Source organism: Macaca nemestrina, chromosome 11 (genome assembly GCF_043159975.1).
Source record: "Macaca nemestrina isolate mMacNem1 chromosome 11, mMacNem.hap1, whole genome shotgun sequence".
NCBI classification, from domain to species: domain Eukaryota; kingdom Metazoa; phylum Chordata; class Mammalia; order Primates; family Cercopithecidae; genus Macaca; species Macaca nemestrina.
In genome coordinates, this window is record NC_092135.1 from 138,510,967 (window position 1) to 138,536,250 (window position 25,284).

Here is a 25,284-nt window from a genome sequence, read left to right on the forward strand (position 1 = left end):
GTGCTAATGTGATGGGAGCTGACAAAATGCATAAGCTTTACTTGTACATGTGCTCACCATGCATGCAACACACACATGAACTAAGGTGTACGTGGGGGGGCATGAGGCGAGCCAGCATGCATACACACCAGCTCACATGGGCTCATGTGCACACAAGCTGGACCGAGGTGAGTCAGCATATGTACATGTCAACACCTGCATGAGCCAGCGTGGACATACATGAGACACGGCAGGCCAGCGAGCATGCAGAATGGCCTCCGTGTGTGCGTGTCCACCTGTGCCCGTGGCGCATGTGCACATGTGGGCGTGGGCCAGGCTGAGTGCAGCTGAGTGCACGTGGCCTGCACACATCACATGGGCCAACCCGAGTGCGTGCGCGGGATCTCCCACGCTGACCTGTGCTGTTAAGACTGCATTAACATGCACACGTGGTGACGCCTGTGTGCGCGTGTGTTAACGCCTGTGCTAGACTCCATGGTGCTCATCACCGACAAGTTCTGGGGCACGTCAGGTGTGGAGAGTGTCATCGGCAGCGTGCACACGTGGCTGGCGGAGGCCATCAACGCCCTCCAGGACAACAGGGACACGCTCACGGCCAAGGTGCGGGCGGGAGGACATGACGAGCACAGTGGGGTGGGGGTCCTGGATGTGGCTCCATTGGGCTTGAGGGACCCCGCTGCCCCCCAAGGACCCTGTGGTGTCTCCCCAGGTCATCCAGGGCTGCGGGAACCCCAAGGTCAACCCCCAGGGTTCTGGGCCTGAGGAGAAGCGGCGCCGGGGCAAGCTGGCCCCACGGGAGAGGCCACCCTCAGGCACCCTGGAGAAGCTGGTGAGTGGCCCCTCTCCGGTCCACCGGACCAGGCATGAGGGAGGCAGACAGGCGGGGGCGGGCGGGCTCTGGCAACCCAGTGGCCTGACTGCTGCCCGGCAGGTCTCCGAAGCCAAGGCCCAGCTCCGTGACGTCCAGGACTTCTGGATCAGCCTCCCAGGGACACTGTGCAGCGAGAAGATGGCCCTGAGCACTGCCAGTGATGACCGCTGCTGGAACGGGATGGCCAGAGGCCGGTAGGTGCCTGCCTGGCTGGCACAGCCCTCCCTCCCATGCCGTCTCCATTGGGCTGTGCCTGGGCCGGGTGCTGTATGCACAGGGCCACGTCCCTGGCTGGAGGGCTCGAGCCCCACTTCTCTGTGGCCTGCATGGGCTCTGCTCGGTCCCTGGAGGCCTGCTGGGCATCTCAGGCCCAGGGTCTCAGGCTTGGAGGGCGAGAGGGTGTCCTGCTCAGGTGATGGCCTTTTGCAGGGGCTGGAGCAGTGACCTGGGCTCTGCCTGCCTTTCCTCCAGGTACCTCCCTGAGGTCATGGGTGACGGCTTGGCCAACCAGATCAACAACCCCGAGGTGGAGGTGGACATCACCAAGCCGGACATGACCATCCGGCAGCAGATCATGCAGTTGAAGATCATGACCAACCGGCTGCGCAGCGCCTACAACGGCAATGACGTGGACTTCCAGGACGCCAGTGAGAGCAGGGCCTGACCGGGCGGGCAAGGGGCCAGGGATGGCGGGGGTGCCGCAGGGCTGTGACTGCCCTCCAGGTTCCCCCACCCGAGGGGCCCTCTGCTCCAGCATCACCACAGTGACTCAGGACACTGTGCTGCCCAGGCACGGTCACCGAGCCCTGCACCTCTGTGGCCCCTGGAGGCCTGGCCAGGATGTCTATCAGCTTTGGCTCCAGGGACCAAGGGAGGCAGCCCCAGGGAGTGAGAGTCTCCCAGCTTCAGGGTCAGCGGGGATTGGGTGCTGCTGGTCCTGGGATTCCACACGGAAAGGATGTCGGGGTCACCTGGCATGTGGGGTCCTCACAGGGTGATGCTGCCCTGGGGTCTCCTGTGGGGACCAGCCTGCCGGAGCCTTCTCTCCTTCCCAGGTGACGACGGCAGCGGCTCGGGCAGCGGTGATGGCTGTCCGGATGATCGCTGTGGCCGGGGGGCCAGCAGGAAGAGCTCCGGCTCCCGGACGCCCTTGACCCATGCCCTCCCAGGCCTGTCGGAGCAGGAAGGGCAGAAGACCTCGGCTGCCAGCTGCCCCCAGCCCCCCACCTTCCTCCTGCCCTTCCTCCTCTCCCTGGCCCTTACAGTAGCCGGGCCCCGGTGGCGGTAACTGCCCCAAGGCCCCAGGGACAGAGGCCAAGGACTGACTTTGCCAAAAATACAAAACAGACGATATTTAATTCACCTCAGCCTGGAGAGGCCTGGGGTGGGACAGGGAGGGCCAGCAGCTCTGAGCAGGGGCAGGTGCAGAGGCCCTGGCCCCAGGCCTGGCCTTGCCTGCCTCTCTGCCTTTTAATTTTGTATGAGGTCCTCAGGTCAGCTGGGAGCCAGTGTCCCCACAAGCCATGTATTTCAGGGACCTCAGGGGCACCTCCGGCTGCCCAGCCCTCCCCCAGCTCCCTGCACCGCTGCAGAAGCAGCCCCTTGAGGCCTGCAGAGGAGGCCTCAAAGCAACCCGCTGGAGCCCGCAGCGAGCCTGTGCCTTCCTCCCCGCCTCCTTCCGCTGGGACTCCCAGCAGAGCCCACCAGCCAGCCCTGGCCCACTCCTCAGCCCCCAGAGAAGCCCCACAAGGGCTTTCTGGGTGTCCACCCTCCAGGGTCTAGCGAAGCCTCTGAGATGATGCATGATACCCTCCCCTCAGCGCAGGCTGCAGAGCCCGGCCCCACCTCCCTGCGCCGTTGAGGGGCCCCAGCATCTGCAGGGTGGGGCCTGAGAAAGCACCAGTGCTGAGGAGTCTGAGGACTCTGTCCTCCCACAGACCTGCGGTGAGGAGCCTCCATGCGCGGATGACGGGCCACTGGCCCACCTGCGCTTCTGCTGGAGGAGGCGGAGCTGGGCCCGAGGCCCAGGGAGGCGTGGGCTCTGCTGATGTGGGCTGCCCCCTCGCACACGGGGCTCACAGGGCAGGCCTTGCTGGGGTCCAGGGCTACGTGAAGACCGTGAAGGCTGAGGAGCAGCCGGGACCTGCTTGCTCCCATCCTCACCCAGATCAGGAACCAGGGCTTCCCTGTTCAGGGTGACACAGGCCAGGGCTCAGAGTGACCCTTGGCTGTCACACAGGGGTGCTGGTGGCTGGTAAGACCCAGCACCGCAGACGGGAACGCCTAGGTCCCTTCCCGACTCAGCCAGCTGCAGGGGATGGGGACCTGGGTAGTTAAGGGCTTTTCCAAACGTGCATCCATTTACTGACACTGTCCTTGTTCACGGAGAGCTGTTTGCTCCTTCCAGATAGCTTTGGAGAGACGCAGGGCCCACCTTGGACCCTGGCGACCTCCTGTCACTCACTGAGGCCATCAGGACCCTGCCCCAGTCCTGGACGGGCCCTCCTTTCCCCCTGTACCCCGGCTGCCAGGCGGCCCTGGGGAGGGGTGGTATCATGTTGGGAAGGGGTCCTGCAAGGGGAGGACTTGGAGGGTCTGGGGGCAGCTGTCCTGAACCAACTGACCCTGAGGAGGCTGCTTAGTGCTGCTTTGCTTTTCATCGCCGTTCCGCACAATGGACAGAGCGCCCTGGTTGCTGGTCAGGTCCCCATGGCTTCTGTTCTCTGGAACCTGACTTTAGACGTTTTGGGTTCAGGAGCACCCCAACACAGGCATGTCCACCCCATAATAACCCTGCCATTACCAAGGTGGGCTGGGGACTCTGGCACAGTGATGCGAGGTGCCAGGACAGCAGCACTCCTGCTGCACACGGATGGCCCGGGGGTGGCGCTTAGACCCCACCCTATGCTCATCTCTGGAAGGGGCAGCCCTGAGTGGTCACTGGTCAGGGCAGTGGCCAAGCCTGCTGTGTCCTTCCTCCACAACGTCCCCCCACCACTTAGTGTCAGCGGGTGACGCGTTCTTTTGAGTCCTTGTATGAATAAAAGGCTGGAGACCTACAGCAGGGTGAGGCCTCATGGCGGGGTGGGGGAAGAGAGAGAGGGTGTGTGTACGTGTGTCCGTCTGGGGCTTGGGCATGGGCCACACTTCCGTGTTCAGGGTGAGCGTGCAGCCCCTGCCAGCTGCACTGCACCTCGCCCTGGGCAGACAGGTCTGCCTGCCCCTCTCCTTGGTGCAGGGGAGAAGGAAGAGGCCAGGGCACGGAGACCCAGATGGCCTCCAGCAGGCCCCACCTCCTATCTACCTCTTCCTGCCTCTTGGCCCCGCTCTGGGCACACACAGCACAGAGATCCTCTACCCCGGAAGGTTCTGGTTCCTGCCAGGTGGCCTCAGAGATGCCCAAGGGGCCAGAGAGAAGGAACCAAGGATGCCCTTGTGGTCCAGTTTGTCCCCAGCCACCTTTCTCCCGAGGTGGAGGGTCCTGTGTAACCCTAGGGGCTCCCTGTAGCTCCGCTCCTGTTCCTGTGGGGTCATGGCCAGAGGCTGGGAAGTGGCACGGCGGCACTGGCAGAAGCGTCCACTCCTGGGTATGTCCCTCAGCTGCTTTATTGAGAATTGCAGCCAGCACAGGTTGGTCTGGTGAACATTTTTAACATTGTGCTTCCATCATCTGAGACCCAGGAATACTGCAGGCCCCCTGGCAACTGGGACCTCCAGGCCCCTTGTGAGCGGGAGAGCACAGAGGGGTGGGTGGGCACCCCAGGAGGGAGACACAGCTTCACCCAGCCCTGCTGAAGTCCACTGCTCAGCAGGTCACAGCTCCAGGCAGGACCAAGGGCTGCACACGCACTTCCCCCAAAGCATCTGCAGCCGCCAGGTCCCTGGTAGCCACGATCCTCACTTGCCCCTTCACAAGGCCCAGAGGCCCAGTTCCTCCTCCAGGAAATCAGGGTGGGGTGGAGTCCTCTCCCTGGTGGGCCAGGGGATGCAGCCTAGGGGCTCAGTGGGACCCCTAGGGGACAGGTGAGCAGCCAGACGCTCATCAGTGGCTGTAGTTGTGATGACGTGTTTGGTCCGGCCGGCAGGATCTCAGGCTTCCAGGCACCACTTTGCCCAGCTGCTTCAAAACTTCCACAAGCCCTTTTTGAACCGAGGCAAATACATCTTTCCTGTCAGGGAAAGGAGGACACAGGTGCGATGTGCACTCTATGCAGAACCGACACCAGGCCAGGAGTGGGTGGGAAGGGGCACCTGGCCAGTCTCAGCCCTGCCTGCCCAGGCACACCTCGGACCACCAGGGAGCTCCCAAGTTCTGCCCACCCCAGTGCTACCCCAAGAGGTTGCTCAGGGAGAGACCCCTTCCAGCCAGGACTGGCTTTCAGTCCCTCTCCGTTCCTCACAGAAATTCCAGAAGCTGACCCACCCACACTGATGAGCAGAGAGCAGCCCCTCAGGCAGCCTCCCTTGAGCAGCCCAGCCCAGCCGCCGTGGGTGGCCTCAGCATCCCACACCATCTGCAGGCACCCCGGCAGGCCAGCACGGGTGTCTGCTCTACACATACACCCATCACACGTGCAGACACACATGCACATGTGCACACTCTTACACGTGTGTACACAAATGCACATGTGCACACTTACACATGTACGCACACATAGGTATGGACACATACAATGCCCTGTGCATGCACACACAAGCACACATCCATACACATGCACACACACCTGCACTCACGCACACATGCCCATACACATGCACATGTGCACACTTCTGTGCACGTGCACACATGTAGACATGCACACGTGTCCATACACACATGCACACATTACATACATCCACAGTACACACACATGCACACAGAGACAGACACACCCGTGGGTGCACACACTGCTGTCCAGGTGACCCTAGGTATTCTTTATCTGGGGACAAGGCCCTCCATCGAGAAACACCATTTATAATCGCAGTGCTCCCTTGAGTTTGGGACAGAAAACTAACTCCCACGTCTCAGTCCACCTTCCTCCTGCCCTACGTACTACTGAAATCACTGAAGGACCATAACTGGGCATCCATCTCTCCAATGGACACTGAAGGCTGGTGGCACAGCATGTGTCACAGCCATCAAAGAAGGGGGTAGAGTCTAGGGAAGGTGGGGCTGAGAGACCCCAACAATAAGGCCACCACAGCTTTCCTGAGAGTGGGTGAGGGGCAGTAAACCTTACAGGCTTCACAGATGCCACGGCTGAGGATGAGTTGGAGGCCGTCACTGCCCAGCAAGCTGTCCTCGTGTGCACAGGAGCCCCTCCCCGATGAGGCCACCCCATAAAGCGAAACCAGTGAGTCTAAACATTTCCCTCCTTCTTTCATATGGCCTGGAAATATGAACAGGAACCTTCATGGTTTCTAGCACAAATCCATGTTTATACTCAATCTGAGAAAGCACAAAAAAAGAGCCAGTAAAAAACTTATAGGAAACGTCAAAATATGCAGCATCGGCCTGGGAAATCAGACCAACTGTCCTGATGTGGGAATTACAAGAAACAGGAGCAAACACTGGGAAATGTTGACTTTGAAAAGATGACAGCAACATAGTAGACTCAGCTAAAATAACCCTCTTTCCTCAGAGACATGTCGAAATTCTGGAAAAAAGTCAGTTTCGCAAAGTTAATACCTATCTGAGGTCACAGAAGAGCTAAAAACCTCATGTGCTGAAAAGAAAAAGAAAGTGAGAGGCTTCAATGAATGGGAAGCAGGGAGAGTGGTGTATCAGGCACCGAAATACCCTCTCAGGATTGAGGCTTGGGAGTGATGGGTGTCCAGAGACCTGGATGAGGGCCGGGAGCTGGAACTGGAACCCCAGGTGACCTGCAAACCTCAAAGAAACGACAGAGTTCTCCCTATTGCCAGAGATGGGCCAGGAAAGCTTTTGCCACCTAGGGATCTGGGCAGAAAAAAAAAAAAAAAAAAAAAAAAAAAAAATCCTCCTTCTTGAAGAACCAGTGGCTGGTGACAAAAGATAATGAGTAAATACAAAAGTACCTGGAGGGTTTGTCCACAGTGAGGAAGTGAGATTCCCTCAGAGAAATCACAAGGCCTCAGTGACATGAGCTCAAACTCTTTTCTTCTTTTTTTTTTCTTTGAGACGGAGTCTCACTCTGTCGCCCAGGCTGGAGTGCAGTGGCGTGATCTCGGCTCACTGCAAGTTCCGCCTCCCGGGTTCACGCCATTCTCCTGCCTCAGCCTCCCGAGTGCAGCTGGGATTACCAGATTCTTTATAATTTCAAAATGCAAAAAAAAACAAAAAACAAAAAAAAACCCGGCACCAGAGCCAGCACCCTGCGAACTTTAGATAGAGAAGACTGAAATGGTCTATAAAGTAAGTGTTTTGTGTTACCAAAGAGAAAAGGGGGAGAAATAGAAACCACAAGGATAGAACAATTCCATTTTTAAAAAGAAAAAATAAGGAGATTGGAAAAAGTACCAAGTGGAAGTAACGTCAGCAAGCTGGCAGCATAGGGGACCCCCTGCTTTTAACCACCTATTGCAACAAGAATTTGGCAGCCGTCCACAAAAAGTGCCTTCGTGGGAACCTCAGGACTCTGGTAGGAGGCTGTGAAACCCTGATGGAGCCCAACTGAGAAGGGCTGTTCTAAGAGTGCAGGTTTGCACCCAGGCGGCAGGCTCACCAAATGGGGTCCTTTGCATATCCAGAAATGGCCGCACCCCCCTGAAGGCAGGCCCACCAACCTTGGTTCCACCGCAGATTCTGAAATAGCCCTGTAAGTCAGCTCCAACCCCTTAGCGGAGTCTGAAAGCAGTCCTGCCTTCCCAAGGACTTGCTGGAAGACACTTGTCTGAGTTAGGCCACAAAATCCCACAAAAGTTGTTGAAATGGTTCTGAGTTTACTCCATCCTTCCCCAGTCACAGTCCTGGAAGAGTCCTGCCCACCCAAGGACCACCGAGAGACAAGCCCATCTGCACGCAGGGAGGCAGGCCTACCAATCTCCAACCGCACGCTGCGAGGCAGGCCTACCAATCTACAACTACACAGGTTGACCTGTGACCCAGCTCCAGCCCCACTCAGCCATGGTCTGAAGGCAGTCCTGCCCATCCCAAGAACCTGACAGGAGGCATGCCCATCTGTGCCCCCAGAGGCAGGCCTACAGACCTCAGTCTCAGCTGTGAACCTTACAGCAGCCTTGTGACTTGGTTTCATCCCCTTTTAACCATGGTCTGGGGTCAGTCCTGTCTGTCAGGAACTCACCCAGTGACTGAGTGCACCCTTGTCCCAGAGCTAGCCCTATTCCTCAAGGTCTTAAAGGCAGTCCAGTCTGCCCAGGGACCGGACATGATCAATGCCTGCTCCAATCCTGAATAGGCCCACCAACCACAAACCCCACTGTATACTCAGCAGCAGCCATGTGACTAAACTAATCCTGGAGGCAATCCCTTCAGAGACCCAACAGATCTTTATCTGTCAAAATCAGTCTGTAAAAGCTGAAAGAGGTGTTTGCTCCTTCAAATTGAGACACCAATGCAAGGCTCTATGAATAATAATCAGGCCAACATGATGCCACAGCTGGGCATGGTGGCTCACACCTGTCATCTCAGCACTTTGTGAGGCTGAGGCAGGTAGGTTACTTGAGGTCAGGAGTTCGAGACCAGCCTGGCCAACATGGTGAAACCTTGTCTCTACTAAAAATACAAAAATTAACTGAGCATGGTGGTGCATGCTTGTAATCCCAGCTACTCGGGAGGCTGAGGTGGGAGAATCGCTTGAACCCGGGAGATGGAGGTTGCAGTGAGCTGAGATTCTGCCACTGTACTCCAGCCTGGGCAACAAGAGCAAAACTCTGTCTCAAAAAAAAAAAAAAAGATACCATCAAAAGAAACTAGTAAAGCTCCAGTAAGTGATCCCAAGGAAATGAAGATCTATACATTGCCTGACAATTCAAAACCATCTTCTTAAAGAAACTCGATAACATGTGAGATAACTCAGACAACCAAAAAAATAAGAAAAACAAATGCATAAAATGTAAAGTTTAAACCATAAAAAACCAAATAGAAGTCCTAGAGCTGAAAAGCACAATGACAAAATTGAAAAATTCAATAAAGAGCTTCAACAGACTCAATCATACAGAAGAAAGAATCGGTAAACTTGAAGACAAATTATTTAAAACTCAACAATTAACCAAGAAAAAAAAAAGAATAAAAAAGGAGTAAAGAATAAAGAGTGAAAAATGCATAAGGGACATATGGAGGCAAACAAGAAAATAAATACGTGAATTATAGAAGTCTCAAAAGAAGACAGAAACAAAGAGCAGAAAGTTTATTTTAAGAAACAAAGGCAGAAAACTTTTCTAAGTTGGGGTAGACACGGACAGATTCCATATGGATGTGGATATATGTTGATGCAAGGTTCAACATATGAACACCTATAAATGTGACACACCATGTTAACAGAATAAAGGATAACAATCATATGGTCATCTCAATAGATACAGAAAAAGTATTTGATAAAATTCAACATCCTGCTTTGGTAAACTCTCAACAAATTAGATACAGAAGGAATATACCTCAATGTAATAGAGGACATATATAACAAGCCTACAGTTAACATTATACTCAATAGTGAAAAGCTGAAAGCATTTCCTCTAAGATCATGAACAAGACAAAGGTGCCCACTCTCACCACTTATTTTTTTTTTTTTCCTTTTTTGAGACAGAGTCTCGCTCTGTTGCCCATGCTGGAGTGCAGTGGCGTGATCACGGCTCACTGCAACCTCCGCTTCCCGGGTTCACACCATTCTCCTGCCTCAGCCTCCCGAGTAGCTGGCTGAGACTACAGGCACCCACCACCATGCCCGGCTAATTTTTTTTTTTTTTTTTCAGTAGAGACGGGGTTTCACTGTGTTAGCCAGGGTGGTCTAGATCTCCTGACCTTGTGATCCACCTACCTTGGCCTAACAAAGCGCTGGAACTACAGGCATGAGCCAGCACGCCCAGACAACATGATCTCTTTTTTAAAATCTTTTATTTTAGGTTTAGGGTTACATGTGCAGGTTTCCTATATAGATAAACTCGTGTCACAGGGGTTTGTTGTATGGATTGTTCCATCACCCAAATACTAAACCTAGTACCTAATAGTTATTTTTTCTAATCTCTCCAACCTCTTACCCTCTACCCTCAAGTAGGACTCAGTGTCTGTTGTTTCCCCGTTTTTGTATCCAAATGTTTTAATCATTTATCTCCCACTTAATATAAGTGAGAACATGTGGTATTTAGTTTTCTGTTCCTGTGTTAGTTTGCTAAGAATAATAGCCTCTAGCTCCATCCACATTCCTGCAAAGGACATGATCTAGTTCTTTTTTATAGCTGCTTAGTACTTCATGGTGTATATGTACCATATTTTCTTGATCCAGTCTACCACTGATGGGCATTTATGTTGATTCCATGTCCTTGCTATTGTGAATACAACTACAGTGAACATATGTGTGCATATATGTCTTTATGGTAGAAAAATTTATATTCCTTTGGGTACATACACAGTGATGAGATTGCTGGGTCAAGGGGCAGCTCTGTTTTTAGCTCTTTGAGGAATCACCACACTGCTTTCCACAAGGTTGAACTAATTTACATTCACACCAACAGTGCATATGCATTCCCTTTTCTCTGCAATTTCACCTGCATCTATTATTGTTTTACTTTTAATCATAGCCATTCTGACTAGTGTGAGATGGTATCATATTGTGGTTTTGATTTGCATTTCTCTAATGATCAGTGATATTAAGCTTTTTTCACATGCTTTTTGGCTGGATACGTATGTCTTCTTTTGAAGAGCGGACATGATCTCTCATATATACAAAATTCTAAAAGTTCCACCAAAAAACCTGTTAGAAGTAATAAATGAATTCATTAAAGTTGCAAGATACAATATCGACACACAAAAGTTAGTTGTGTTTTTATGCACTAACAATTAACTATCTGAAAAGGAAATTAAGAAAATTACCCCATTTACAATAGCATAAATATAACAAAATACTTAGCAATAAATTTAAGTGAGGTAAAAGATCCTTGCTTAAATGCTTAAATAAAATACTTAGCAATAAATTTAAGTGAGGTAAAAGAACCTTGCTTAAATACTTAAATAAAATACTTAGCAATAAATTTAAGGGAGGTAAAGGATCCTTGCTTAAATTTATTGCTAAGTATTTTATTATTTTTATGCTATTGTAAATGGCATTGTTTTCTTAATTTCTTTTTCAGATAGTTCATTGTTAGTGCATAAAAACAACTGATTTTTGTATGCTGATATTGTATCTTGCAACTTTAATGAATTCATTATTACTTCTAACAGGTTTTTTGGTGGAACTTTTAGAATATATACTGAATACTATAAATAAATACTATAAATACTATAAAATATAGAACATATACTGCAAACTATAAAATCTTGATGAGATAAATTAAGGTACAAACAAATGGAAGATATTTTATGTTCATGGATTGGAAGAATACTGTTAAAATGTCCATACTACCCAAAGCAGTCTACAAACTCAATACAATGTCTATCAGAATTCCAATGGCATCTTTTTTACAGAAATAGCAAAAACAATCTTAAAATTTGTATGGAATCACAAAATAATCAGCTAAAGCAAACTTGCAAAAGAAGAACAAATCTGGATATATCACACATCCTGTTTTCAAGTATATTACAAAGCTGTAGTAATCAAAACAGTATGATACAGTCATAAAAACAGATAAGAGTCCAGAAATAAACTCACACATATGCAGCCAACTAATCTTTGACAAAGGGACCAGGAATGTACAATAGCAAAAGGAGCCCCTTTGACAAATGGCGCCTGGAAAGTTGGATATCTACATGCAGAAGAGTGAAATCAGACCCTTATCTTACACCATATACAAAAAATAAATGGATTAAAAGTGTAAATTTAAGACCTGAAACCATAAAATTTCTAGAAGAAGACATAAGGAAAATGCCCCCTTGACATTGGTCTTGACAAAGACTTTTTGGATATGACACCAAAAGCACAGGCAACAAAAGCAAAAATAAAAAGTGAGTCTACACCAAACTAAAAAGCTCTGCACAGCAAAGGAAACAATCAATAAAATAAAAGTCAATCTACAGAACTGGTGAAAATCTTTGTAAACCACATATCTGAATTAGATTTATGTCCAAAATACTTAAGAAATTCATACAACTTAACAGCAAAAAAACAAATAGCCTGATTTTTTAAATGGGTAAAAGATCTGAATAGAAATTTTTTCAAAGAAAATGGCCAACAGGTATATGAAAAGGTGCTCATCTAATCATCAGGGAAATGAAAAACCACAATGAGACATCGCCTCGCACCTGTTAGGATGGCCATTATCAAAAAGGCAAGAGATAACAAGTGTTGACAAGAATGTGGAGAAAAGGGAACCCTTGTGCACAACTGATGAGAATGATTGGTACAGCCATTATAGAAAACAGTATGGAGGTTTCTCAAAAATTAAAAATAGAGTTACCACATGAACCAGCAATCCCACTAGTGGGTGTATATCCAAAGGAAATGAAATCGCTATGTCAAAGAGATACCTGCACTCCCATCTTCATTGCAGCATCATTCCTAATAGCCAAGAAATGGAAACAACTTAAGTGTCAGTGGATGGAAGGATGGATGGATGGATGGATGGATGGATGGATGGATGGATGGAGAAAATTGATGCATATATGCAATGTAATACTATTCAGTTATACAAAGGAAGGAAACCCTGCCTTTTGCAACAACATGGATGAACCTGGAGGACATTATGCTCAGTGAAATGAGCCAGACACAGAAGGACAAACACTGTATGATCTCACTTGTATGTGGAATCTTGAAAACTCAAATTCATAAAAGCAGAGAGTAGAAAGCTGGTTGTCAATAGCTGGGGGTGGCGTGGGGCTTGGACTTAGTCAAAGGGCGCAAACTTTCAGTTAGACAGGATGAGTAAATTCTGGGGTCTTGTATACAGCATGGTGACTGTAGTTAATAGTACTGTGTTGTTTACTTGAAATTTGCTAAGAGTAGATTGTAAGTGTCCTCATCTCACACACACATGCGCACACACCCTCACCTCACACACACATGTGCACACACCCCCCTCATGTCACACACACATGCACACACACCCACCTCATCTCACACACACATATGCACACATCCACCTCATGTCACATGCACACACACCCACACCCACCTCATCTCACACACGTGCACACATCCACCTGTCACACACACACACAGTCACCTCATCTCACACGTGCACACACCCATGTCACACATGCACACACCCACCTCACACACGTGCACACATCCACCTGTCACATGCACATACACTCACACCCACCTCATCACACACATGCGCACACATCCACCTGTCACACATGCACACACATCCACCTCATGTCACACACGCGCACACACCCACCTCATGTCACACACACATGCACACACACCCCACCTCATCTCACACATGCACACACATCCACTTCATGTCACACACACGTACATACACCCACCTCATCTCACGCATGTGCACACACCCACCTCATCTCACACACACGCACACATACCCACCTGTCACACACATGCACATACACCCACCTCATCTCACACACACATGCACACACCCACCTCGTCACACACACATGCGCACACACCCACAAATGGGAAGTATGAGGTGATGGATGTGTTCATTAATTTGATCATGGTCATCATTTCATGATGTGTATGGATATCAAATCATTATGTGTACACCGTGAATATACACAATTTTTGTCAATGATACCTCAATAAAGTTAGGGGAAAAAAGCACCAAGTGGAGCTGAAGTGGTAACAGTCCCCATCAGAAGGCCAGACCCCCGACATGGGGAGGGTCAGTGGGGACTGCTGCAGCAGGCAGGGGCTGGGATGTAAGGACCAAGAGGGAGCTCAGCTCTTGGACCCGCTGAGGTGGGAGTTGGAACAAAGACCTCCCCGTGGAGATGACATAAGCCCACAGGCCCCTCCTCTACAGGTTCACAGCCTCAAGGCAACAAAAGACCACCCACTGTCTGCTTCCATCTGGATGACATTGAACCTCTAGAGACAAGAAGAGTAGGCAAGGAAGCCTTAACTATACAGTGCAGGGCTGTGGCTGTTCACGTGGGAAAGATAAACAGGGTCCCTACGTCATGGTGTCAACACAAAACATATCTTCATCACTCTCCTATGGAATAGGGACCGAAATGTGAAAAGCGACGCCTCACCACATGGAGACGACAGCAGAGGAGAAGACGCATGGCCATGGGCTGGAACAAGCCTTCCCAGAGACAAAACCCTACGCTGCAGAGGCAAAGGGGACGACGGCGAGGCATGCGTGCTCCAAACTGCGTGCACAGGCACGGCACCGTGAGACGAGGCCATAGAGCATGCAAGATGCTCCCATAAGCAATAAAAAAAGACAGTTTAATAGGAAAAGGGGGCAAAGATCACGCTCACACGTAATTCACCGACATGGAACTCTAAGTGGCCAATAAATTAACGTATGAAAAAGCCCTGAACTTCATCCATCATCAAGGAAATGCAAACCGATGCTTTCCAACAGATGGTGCAGTGTAAAATCTTCACGCAGAGAGCAAGTCCACATCCCACGCAAGGAGGTACAAATGAAAAGCAGAATCACAAAACAGGAGAAAGGTGGCAGGTTTAGCTGCATCTCATTCTGTTTCCGTAAAATCCAGGCATTGGAGCAGGACAACACGTGTGTACATGTCCCACCGCATGCTGGTGGCTCAGGGCCTCCTTCGATTGTTCTACCATTTTTTGTTTTTGTTTTTAAGTTGAAATAGTGTATCAGGTCAGAGCCAGGTTTTGAAAGGCCTTGAAGCTTACAAGGTGGCAGGCAGTTACTTAAAGAAAAATCACAAACAATTCAGCATGGAGGCACAGCCTGTGCGGGAAGTTTCTGTTTTCCAGTTAATCAAAGGAAGACACGGGCTGAGGCAGATGGGGGCTGGTGGGAAGGAGGGAGGGAGGCAGGTGCCGGCTCCAGGCTCCAAGAAGAGCAGGCAGGGCCAGGCTCTGTCCCTATGATGTCCAAGGAAGAAAACCCTGGCCAACAGCTATGTTGTCTGCCTCCTTCCTGGGACCACAGGACATACCTTGGCTACCCCCTCCTGCCCGCTGCCCCAACTTTCCAGAGAACACAGGAGCTCCCTGGCTTCTGGGCAGAACCCTGACACCCGAAAACTCCAGGCCCTTTATCTCCAGCACAGCCTTCCAGGTCAGAACCAGAGCCGTCCCCTCTGCCTCCTGTGCTCCCTCCCCACCGTTTGTGTCCCTCTCAGACCCCAGCACTGCTTTCCATTCCTAGTTTCCTTGCCCTCTCCGCCCAAGGCTCCTCTGGCTGCCACCTGGCATCCCCTAGGTGGCTGCCCACTCTCCTGAGAGGCAAGGTATAGTGGGGTCTGGGGGCGGCGGGTGGTATAGGCTGAGCCAGGGGAGGGGCTGGCCCCGGACCCACCCTCAGCACACTGACCCTTCAACAGCCACCTGGGCAAGCCCAACCCTCCGCCCTGCAATAAGGCCGCAGGGCCTGGAGGCTGCCCAGGGTTCAGGCCAGTGGGGGGACACAGGGGAAGCAGGAGAGGGAGGACTGTTGGCTGGGGCACAGAGCACCCTGGACCTGCTGGGACCCCCTTCTGTAGCGCCTTCAATAGCAGCACAGCTGGGCTGGGGGCTAGTGCTCAGCAGACGACAGCAGACTCAGGGACACCCTTCCTGGGCCTTCAGGCCGATGCACCTGAAGCCATGTTCCCCTGCTGCCCCAGAGAGTTGGGGGTGAACCCCAGGGTAGGAGTCCTCTCCTTTGCTCCCAGTCCCACTGTAGAGGGTCCCAGGGGGCTTCAGACTCAACACATGTCCCAGCCTCTGTGTCTCCCTGCCTTCCCTCCCCAGATCCCCCTGCTCCTCATCTCCATCCCATGGGTGACCCCCTCCTCCCACCCCAGACCACCTGACTTTCCCGCTGCTGAGGCTCCTTCATAGCTGCCAGGGTTCCACGGTGCCGGCCTGCCCCAGCTCACTGTCACCGGCTCAGGAGGCAGCAGTGGCGTGCACGTCAGCAAGGGGAATGGCCTAGGCCCAGGCAGAGCAGGTGATGCCCTGGACACCCTGGAGAACCACGGGACGCTCCCATGTCCCTCCCTGTCCCTGCTTCCAAGGAAGTTGGCTGGAAGTTCTTAGAAACGGTGACTTGTGGAGCACCTGAGATGGGCTCCAGGCCTCAGGCTTCTTAGACAGCATGGCTGTGGCTTGGCCTAGTCATCTTGCGCCCAGCAGGTACACCATGCCACCCACCCACGGTGCCTGGTCCTCAGCCTTCGAGGGGACAGGTGAGTGTGCATCCACCTTCCAGATGGACCGTGAGCTGCTTCTCCCAGACCCTCTGCCCAGGATCCCCATGCACCATCCAGTGCCCAGGGTGACTGTGGGGCACCAAGGCTGCCCTCCTGGGGAGGGACAGTGGGGGAGGCACTGGCCCTGCAACCAAAGGGCAGGAGACCATCTCACAGCCAGGATGGGACTGAAGATGGCTGTGGGGATGGGGCAGGGTGGGCAAGGACAAGCACCCCTATATCCCTCCCTGACCTGGAGACTGCCCAGGAGAGCCTGGAGGGGCCCTGGGGACACAGGCGGCTCCCTGTGCCTGCTGTCCTGCCTCCCCGTGGGGACAAGAGAAGACTCCAGCCAGAGACCTCCACTTACAGTCAGAAGCCTGGGACAAGTCTCAGAGAAGCTGCTCAGGGGAGAAAAGAGCTGAGGGCCCTGAGAAGCAGCGGGGGGTCTGGATCCCAGGGATTCTCTCCCCTCCCTCTGCCCCAGCCCAGCCCCATATTCTCCTAGGTGAACACTGCAGCTCTCACATGTGGCCCTCATCCCAGAACTCCACGTTCACAGATAGCTAAGGGGCTGGACCATACTGTGGCCCCCAAGGGGAGGATGGAGGGCTGCGCGGAGCAGCCTGGCTCTCGGGGGACCTCCTCTAGGGCTCGAGAGCAGAAACAGACAGGGCCCAGAAGCAGACAGGGCCCAGAAACAGACAGGGCCCGGAAGCAGACAGGGCCCAGAAGCAGACAGGGCCCGGAAGCAGACAGGGCCCAGAAACAGGGCCCAGAAATAGACAGGGCCCAGAAACAGGGCCCAGAAGCAGACAGGGCCCAGAAGCAGACAGGGCCCGGAAGCAGACAGGACCCAGAAGCAGACAGGACCCGGAAGCAGACAGGGCCCGGAAACAGGGCCCAGAAACAGGGTCCAGAAGCAGACAGGGCCCGGAAGCAGACAGGGCCCGGAAGCAGACAGGGCCCGGAAACAGACAGGGCCTGGAAGCAGACAGGGCCCAGAAACAGGGCCCAGAAGCAGACAGGGCCCGGAAACAGACAGGGCCCAGAAACAGGGCCCAGAAGCAGACAGGGCCCGGAAACAGACAGGGCCCGGAAGCAGACAGGGCCCTGAACCCTCCCAGGCCACAGCCACTTTCCACCTTGCAGAGCAGAGTGACCTCTGCAGGAGCTCAGGGAGGCCCCGGCAAGCCTCCCTTCCACTGCGAACGCTCTGGTGGTGCCGGACTCCAAGCTGCTGAAGTGCAGACAGCTGGGTCCATAAAGGGCAAAGCTGACCACGGTGACAGCGAAGGGCCCTGAGTTGTTTCTGAGGGTCTCTGAGGACGAGACCCAGCTGCTGGAGCCCCTCGAGACCCTGAGGCAGCAGCGGGAGGTTCGGCAGCATCTCTGCTCTAGACGGAGTCTCCGTGGGAAGAGGGGCCTCGAGGGAGAGGAAGGACAGCCTGGAGGACCCCCAGTGTCGAGGCCTGTCCACAAACCAGGTGAGGTACCCGACTTGAAGCAAAGAAGGGGCTCCATGAGGCATGGGTCCTCCACGTTCCTCCCTGACATGCTGGTGACCACCACAGGCAGGGCAGGACCAGGATATGCCCTGAACCACGGGGGGCTTCACCACACATGGAACACACAGAGGTGAGCATAGATGGGACAGGCAGGCAGCTGTGCAAAATGAAGTCTGAGAAAGAGTTAAAGATTGAAGGGCGAGAAATTAATCAACAGAATGAGTTCAAGTGTGACACGCCATGGGAAGGCATGCTGGCCTCCACCCAAGAAAAGGGCTGCTGAAGGCATTCCCACAAACCGCCAGGCGCTGCCATGCTGTCATCCCAGGGTGCTGCGTGACGCCCGGCAGGGAACCAAGAGCCAGAAAGACTGAAAAGAAGAGGCTCAGCAGGTACGGCGTCCACAGGGACCACGGCAACTACTCAGGGAACTCGGCTGCCCTACCGGCAACCACGCATGTGGCCCCCTTCACCAATGGGTGCGAAATAGGAGATTCCTGCTGGGGTGTGTACAAGGCAGGACCTATCAGCTGAGTCTCCACTAAGGGCCCAGAGCGCCGCCTTGTACCAGCACGGTCACAGCAGCTGGAGGCTCTGCCTGAAACAGCAGAATCCCTGCTTGGTGGGGACCACCGCTGGCAGGCGAAATGTCAAATGTCAACATCTGGGGAGGGGATGGAGAGAGGAGCTGCTCCAAGAGGGGGTGGTCCACTCCCTTCTGAAGCCCCCAGCCCCTCCTGCCTTCCCAGGACAGAGCCGTCACACACAGGCTACAGGGCCCCTCCTTGCTGTAACAAACAAGCCCACCCTGCTCACGCCACCGGCCTGGCCCTGCAGCGTCAGTCCCTCTCTCTCCATGGGACGCCTGTCATCTGGCATCCCAGCTCCCTGTACTATGAGTCGGCTCCTGCGCAGGGACTCGGTTCTCTTCTGCCAGGTTCTCACCTCACCTCTCCTGTGGGTCAGAGGGCAAGGGCTCACTGCAGGTGTTGACCCCATAGAGGAGAGACGGGCACGGATGACATTTTGGGGAGGGCGTTCCCTACAGAGGGCAGGGCACTGGCAGGGCTGGGCGAGAACCAGCCTGGCCAGCTCCAAAGGAGGAGGCTGGGCGGGGTTTCTCCACGGTGGTGGGCAGTGGTGGGGTGGGGAGGCCTCAGGGCCCAAGCAGCAAGGATTTAATGGGCCATCCCGGAAGTGGGTGGGGAAAAGCCGAGGGACAGGTGGTCTGGGCTCTGGCTGCATGGAATGATGAGGAGGACAGGGACGGTGGCAGGAGGGGATTCTGGAAGCAGCTTGGCTGAGCTGTACTTTGAAGGCAGAGCTGAGCAGACCTCAGGAAGGACCGGGTGTGAGGTGTGAAATCAGAGAGGAGCACGGGATGGTTCCTATAGAGAGGAAATTATCCAGTGCCAGTAAGTGACCACCATCTCACCAACTCTGCTCAGAAGATGCCAACTGTCTGCCAATCAAGTGAAACAAGATAATTGCTAAGTCCCAGTGAGACATTTGGGAACTTGACACACCCTGCACAATTCATCTGGAAGAAAAAGCACATGGCCACAGCAGGGCCCTTTCACAGGGCCGGTGAGGAGGAGGGTGGGCCCGTCCTGGCAGATGTGAAAAGGGCCCAGAGCTGCAGGTGGAGACAGCAGAGCACAGGAGGGGCCCCTATGGCAACTAAGAGGCAGGCATGTGCCCACCAGGGAAGAGAAATGGATTACTCGATCCCACTGACCATTTGGGGATAGATCTAGATAGCTGGCTCTCAAACCTCACACAAAAATTAATGCTAGATTGGTTATACAATTACAGGTGAAACAGTAATGCATTAAAACGGTGGTGAGAATCTGGGCAAAGGCTGCCCTTGCATACATCAGCCCAGCGAGGGACTGCTCTCTATGCACTCCAGCAAGCCAGGCCCTGAGGAAAGGACAGGTGGATTTCACAGCACGAGAAAAACTTCCACGTGCGCACTGCAAACTGCAAGACAGTTATCTGCACACAAGGCATAGGAGAAGTTGCTGTGCTTTAAAGAGTTCCTATCCATCAGGAAGAGCAAACATCTCCAATAAAAAGGGACCCGTGGAGGCCGGGCATGGTGACTCCTGCCTGTAATCTCACCACTATGGGAGGCCGAGGCAGGCAGATCACGAGGTTGGGAGATCGAGACCATCCAGGCTAACACGGTGTAACCCTGTCTCTACTAAAAATACAAAAAATTAGCCAGGCGAGGTGGTGGGCGCCTGTAGTCCCAGCTACTCAGGAGGCTGAGGCAGGAGAATGGTTTGAACCCAAGAGGCGGAGCTTGCAGTGAGCAGAGATGGCACCACTGCACTCCAGCCTGGGCGACAGAGCGAGACTCCATCTCAAAAAAAAGAAAAAAAAGGGACCAGTAGAAAACATCAATGTCACGCCAACATGCACAGATGCTCAGACTCGCGCATAAATCCTTAGGAGCCTGGGTAAGGCTAAACCTCCTGCAGCGCTCGTGGCCGCGGGTGCAGGGTGAAGTCACGCTCACAGTCTTTTGACCACGCTTCAGACTGATAGAACCTTCCCCAAGAGTGCGCCAAGAATACACAACTGAGAACAAAAACTCTTAGAACCTGAAAACATAACTTCCTGGAATTTAACTGGAGGGAAAACTAGGCCAACCGTGTGTGTACAGCATTGTTTAGAACCGTTCACCCTTTAACGTGGACCATGAAACCACCCGCATGCCTGTAACAGGTATCACGTGGGTGAACTCCGCCTAGCCCAGGGAGTGCAGTGCCGTCGGCCACCGAAGATGGCGGGACCAACACCATGTGTGGTAGGCTGGGCTTGAAGAACTAACCGTGCGATTTTAATAAGCAGCGGGGACACGAGACAGTGCCTGCGTGTACACAGTGTGGCTCAGTGTGGATGCCTGCATGCACGGGTTACAGTCAAAGAATATGTTCCCCAAGGGCCGGGCGCGGTGACTCATGCCTGTAATCCCAGCGCTTTGGGAGGCCGAGGCGGGTGGATCACTTGAGGTCAGGAGTTCGAGATCAGCCTGCCCAACATGGTGAAACCCTGTCTCTACTAAAAGTACAAAAGTAGCCGGGTGTGTTGGCACACGCCTGTGATCCCAGCTACTCAGGGGCTGAGGCAGGAGAACTGCTTGAACCCAGGAGGCAGAGGTTGCAGCGAATTGAGATGCCGCCATTGCACTCCAGCCTGGACAACAAGAGAGAAATTCTGTCTCAAAAAAAATAAAGAGTATGTTCCCCAAAATGCTGAGAATGCTTATCCTTGAATTGTAAGATTAAGATGATTTTCTCATTCTTAAAAATTATTTTTCAGCATCTCACTCTCACCCAGGCCAGAGCACAGTGATGCCATCACAGCTCACTGTAGCCTCAAACTCCTAGTTCAAGCAGTCCTCCCACCACAGCCTCCTGAGTAGCTAGCTGGGACTACGGGTGTGTGCGACCACACCCAGCTAAGATCATTTTTTTAGAGACAGGGTCTCACTATGTTGCCCAGGCTGGTCTGGAACTCCTGGGCTCAAGCAATCCTCCTACCTCGGCCTCCCAAGTCACTGGGATCACAGGCATATGCCACCTCCCCCAGTTATTTTTATCACTCGTCTTTGCTGTCTTCTCTCTTAAAAATGCATATGTTGCATACATAATACAAAATAAAGCTATTTGGGGAAATTATGTTGCAGAAAAGTAATAACAGAGATGTTCATGGCCTATTTCAGAACAGAGAGGATGCTCCCACTTCTAGACACACGTGTCTGTGCGCACTTATGCCTGTAGAGATCGAAGGGGCACACAGTGTTGGCCGTGGTAGTTTCCGGGTGTCTGTGATACGGTTTGGATCTGTGTCTCTGCCCAAATCTCATGTGAAATTGTAATCCCCTATGCTGGAGGTGGGGCCTGGTGGAAGGTGATTGGATCCCGTGGGCAGACGTCCCCCTCTGGTGCAGTTCTTGTGGTCACAGAATTCTCACGAGATCTGGCTGTTTAAAAGTGTGTGGCAGCCCCTCACCTTCCTCCCACTCCGGCCATGTGAAGTGCCGGCTTCCCCTTCTCCTCCTGCCATGATTGAAGCTGCCACATGCCGCCATGCTTCCTGTGCAGCCTGCAGAACCCCGAGCCAGTTAAACCTCCTTTCTCTATACATTTTCCGGTCTCTGATATGTATTTGTAGCAGTGCGAGAATGGACTAATACAGTGTGGATAATTGTCACTTACAGGTTCTTTCTTTTGCTTTACAGATATTCTCTAACTTCTACAGAATTAAGTGTACCATCAAATAAGTACCCATTAGCAGCTTTTTCCTTTCTAGCAGAGGTAGTGGAAGCTGGGGGTGCCTACACCCACCCAGCATCCCGGAGCCCCCGACCAGGAACAGCTCTTGGCGGCAGTGAGCCAGCTCACACGGTTACGACCCTCCCAGGGGCAGCCTGTGACCAGTGACCAGCCGATGCAGGGGTACAAAGGCCTGGCCCCTGCGTCTGTTGGAGCCCCTATGAAAAGCCACCCATCAGTCAGCTTGTCCCTCTGCCCAGGCTCGTTGCTGACCCCTTATAGCAGCATTTCCCAGGGCACCCCAACAAACCCCCAGCATGCAGCCCATCTTTGATGAGACCAAGGAAGCCAGCAACAAGTCACTGCAGGTGCAGCTGCTTTGACAGTCACAAGCCAGCCTGGAGTGGGGCCTCACCTGCTTGGCTCCAGCCCCAGCACAGGCTCCCACCCCCCACACTCCCAGCTCTTCTGCCCTCAGCAGCAAACCTCCATCGTCCTCGTCCCTGGACACTGTCCCCTTGTCCCCGGGGATGCTGTTGTCCTTTTCCAGGTCCGCCCCATGCGGTGCACCCTCCCCTGCCCTCTCCATGAATTTCCACGTGGGTGACCCTCGAAGGCAGCACTGCTCCCTGTCATTTGCTCCAGGCCCTCCATCCTCTCAGTCCCAGTAATTTCCACAAACACCGTCATCTTCAGAACACTCAGCACACAGCAGACACTCCGTAAGTGCACAGGGAACAAATGAGTACCGCAGAACCCAGTAGGAGCCTTGCACCCATGGGCACCTGAGCAGGGAGTGGAGCCTGCTGCCACGGGCTCCTAGCAAGGTCGCAGAACAAGCCCCAGAGACCCAGGAGTTACCCCCACGCCATCTCTGCAGCAGGCTCCGAGTCCTGACCCTCGCCTGCCTGGTCCATCAGGACGGCCCAGGCCAGGCCCCATGGCAGGCCAGGCAAGATCAAAGCCAAGGGCAGAGGCAGGCACAGGCTCCACAAAAGCTCTGGGACTGCCCCGCGAGGGGCGGAGCACAGCACAGACTGTCAAAAACACCCTGTGGAGCCAATTTATTGTGAGGTCGCAAGGGAGACACGGCTGCAAAGCATGGCCCCAAAACTGCAGAAACGCATGCAGTAGGCTGGAAGATTCCCCGAGGTGGCTCGGGCAGGTAAGAAACCCACACAGTCCTGGGTCCTCCCCAAGCCTCGGACGTGCAGCTGCTGCTTCACTGAGATTCTTCTCTCCTTCTGGAAACTTCCTCCAGTTGTGTCACTGGAGGAGGAAAAGGTATGGGGGAGGCGGAAGAGGGGGCTGGAGCTGGCCTCCCCCCAGGCCTGGCTCCAGAAGTCAGGCTATGTGGGGCGGCTGAGGACTGTGCTCTGTCTAGCGCTTTTGCAGGCAAGGAGAACGGACGCAGCAAGGCCTGAGGGCTATCTGCGGTAACTCTTCAAAGAGGGGCCTGCCAGACCCACCAAGTCCCATCCTGGAGTCTACAAGCCAAGGAGCTGTGACCCCACCGAGGGTGCCTGTTATTAAAAGCCCCATTGGCCGGGCGCGGGGGCTCACACCTGTAATCCCAGCACTTTGGGAGGCCGAGGTGGGTGGATCACAAGGTCAGGAGATTGAGACCATCCTGGCAAACATGGTGAGACCCCGTCTGTACTAAAAATACAAAAAATTAGCCAGACGTGGTGGCACGCGCCTGTAGTCCCAGCTACTGGGGAGGCTGAGGCAGGAGAATCGCTGGAACCTGGGAGGCAGAGGTTGCAGTGAGCGGAGATCGCGCCACTGCACTCCAGACTTGGTGACACAGTAAGACTCCACCTCAAAAGAAAAAAAAAAATAAAGCCCCATTTTATAGAGTGGGGAAGGAGGTCAGCAGCCATTCGCTTCAGGGCGCAGGCCCAAGGACAGGGGCTTTCCCAGACCCACTCCCATCCCCACCAGGCTGGGAACCCAGCCAGGTCCCAGTAGAGCGGTCACCACTGCACAGCCTCACACACCAGCCTCAGCAATGCCCGCCGCCCTCGAGGCTCCGGGCCCTGGTCACACCAAGGAGGGGAGGAGGGGAGCGCAGGAGAACCGATGTTTCTAGAAGCAGACACCTGTTGATGTCTACACTACGACAGACATCTGAGACGGCAGGCTGGGAGGAAATTTCCTGAAGGAGCCCCAAGGCCAACTGCCCTGTGGTCCAGAGGCACTGGTGTCCAGCAGAGCCCCCAGGTGTCAGTGAAGCCCCCAGATGTCAGCAGAGCCCCCAGGAGTTCAGTGAAGCTCCCACGGGTCCACAGAGCCCCCAGGAGTTCAGTGAAGCTCCCACGTGTCAGCAGAGGCCCCAGGAGTTCAGTGAAGCTCCCACGGATCCACAGAGCCCCCAGGGGTCCATGTTCCAGCTCTGCAGGGATGGGGTGTATCCCCTTCCAGGGCGAGGACAAGCATCATGCTGCCACAGTAGGTGAGGAAGAGCCAGGCTGCCTCAGTGGCCTCCTGATGCCCAACAGGCCCATCTGGAAATGGTGGAAAAGTGGCCTGAATCTGGAGAGATTTCGGGAAATGAAGGTGCCCCTCACCAGCACCCCAGGTCTGCGCCTTCGCCCTCAGCAGCAGCGGACCCCTTGCCTCCCAACCTGAGGGCCGACCTACCGATGGCCACCAGGTCCCCGCAGTCCTTCTTGTGGAACTCGTTCCAGGCCTTGGTCTTGCAGTACTTGCTGCAGGTCAGAATCCCGTAGCAGCGAGGGCAGGGCAAGAGGCGGACCCCGATGGAGCGGCCACACTGGTAGCAGAACTTGAAGAAGGGAATTCTGCAACAGAGCCTCACAGTCAGCAGGTGGCCACTCCGGAACCCGCTTCCCCACAAACAGCCGCTGCCTGGGAGCTGTGCCCAGCCCTGAGCTCCTGGGCTAGTCCCCACCGTCCCGCACTGCCCCGTGTTGGGCAGCCTTCACACACAGACAAAAGCCCCCAAGTCCCCGTCCTGTGGATGTTCAGCACAGCAACATTTAGAATAGTAAACCAACACATGCCGAGCTCTGGGAACCACCTCTGCCCACCAGTAAGGGCTGGTTAAGTGAATGCACATCCATTCAGGAGACCGCCATGGTGCCACAAACACGACGATGGTGGGGAACTCCTAGGCACATAGGGAAATGTCTCTGGTGCACTGTGGCGTGGGAGAAGTGACTCGAGGACAGGGCA

At 53.6% G+C, this 25,284-nt stretch overlaps 2 protein-coding genes across 18 annotated transcripts in view; one reads left to right on the plus strand and one right to left on the minus strand.

The window, feature by feature from the left end:
- LOC105473789 (glypican 1) overlaps positions 1-3,930 on the plus strand; it is a 32,110-nt gene extending 28,180 nt beyond the window's left edge. For both annotated transcript variants that reach the window (XM_011727834.3, XM_071073727.1), the window contains exons 5-9: positions 470-600; positions 710-829; positions 932-1,065; positions 1,343-1,518; positions 1,927-3,930. In XM_011727834.3, coding sequence (XP_011726136.2) covers positions 470-600; positions 710-829; positions 932-1,065; positions 1,343-1,518; positions 1,927-2,159 — 794 coding nt within the window. In that variant the 3' untranslated portion in view covers positions 2,160-3,930. The remainder of the gene's footprint in view (positions 1-469; positions 601-709; positions 830-931; positions 1,066-1,342; positions 1,519-1,926) is intronic.
- Positions 3,931-4,513: 583 nt separating this feature from the next.
- The window catches only part of LOC105473787 (ankyrin repeat and MYND domain containing 1), a 94,261-nt gene continuing 73,490 nt past the window's right edge, over positions 4,514-25,284 (minus strand). For 6 of the 16 annotated variants that reach the window (XM_011727821.3, XM_011727820.3, XM_011727830.3 and 3 more), the window contains 2 exons: positions 24,730-24,890; positions 23,768-24,593 (listed from right to left, as the gene is read on the minus strand). In XM_011727821.3, coding sequence (XP_011726123.2) covers positions 24,430-24,593; positions 24,730-24,890 — 325 coding nt within the window. In that variant the 3' untranslated portion in view covers positions 23,768-24,429. Of the gene's footprint in view, positions 5,041-23,120; positions 23,356-23,651; positions 23,746-23,765; positions 24,594-24,729; positions 24,891-25,284 lie in introns of those variants that run through there. The other 10 variants (XM_071073726.1, XM_011727826.3, XM_011727825.3 and 7 more) reach the window with 7 other exon arrangements.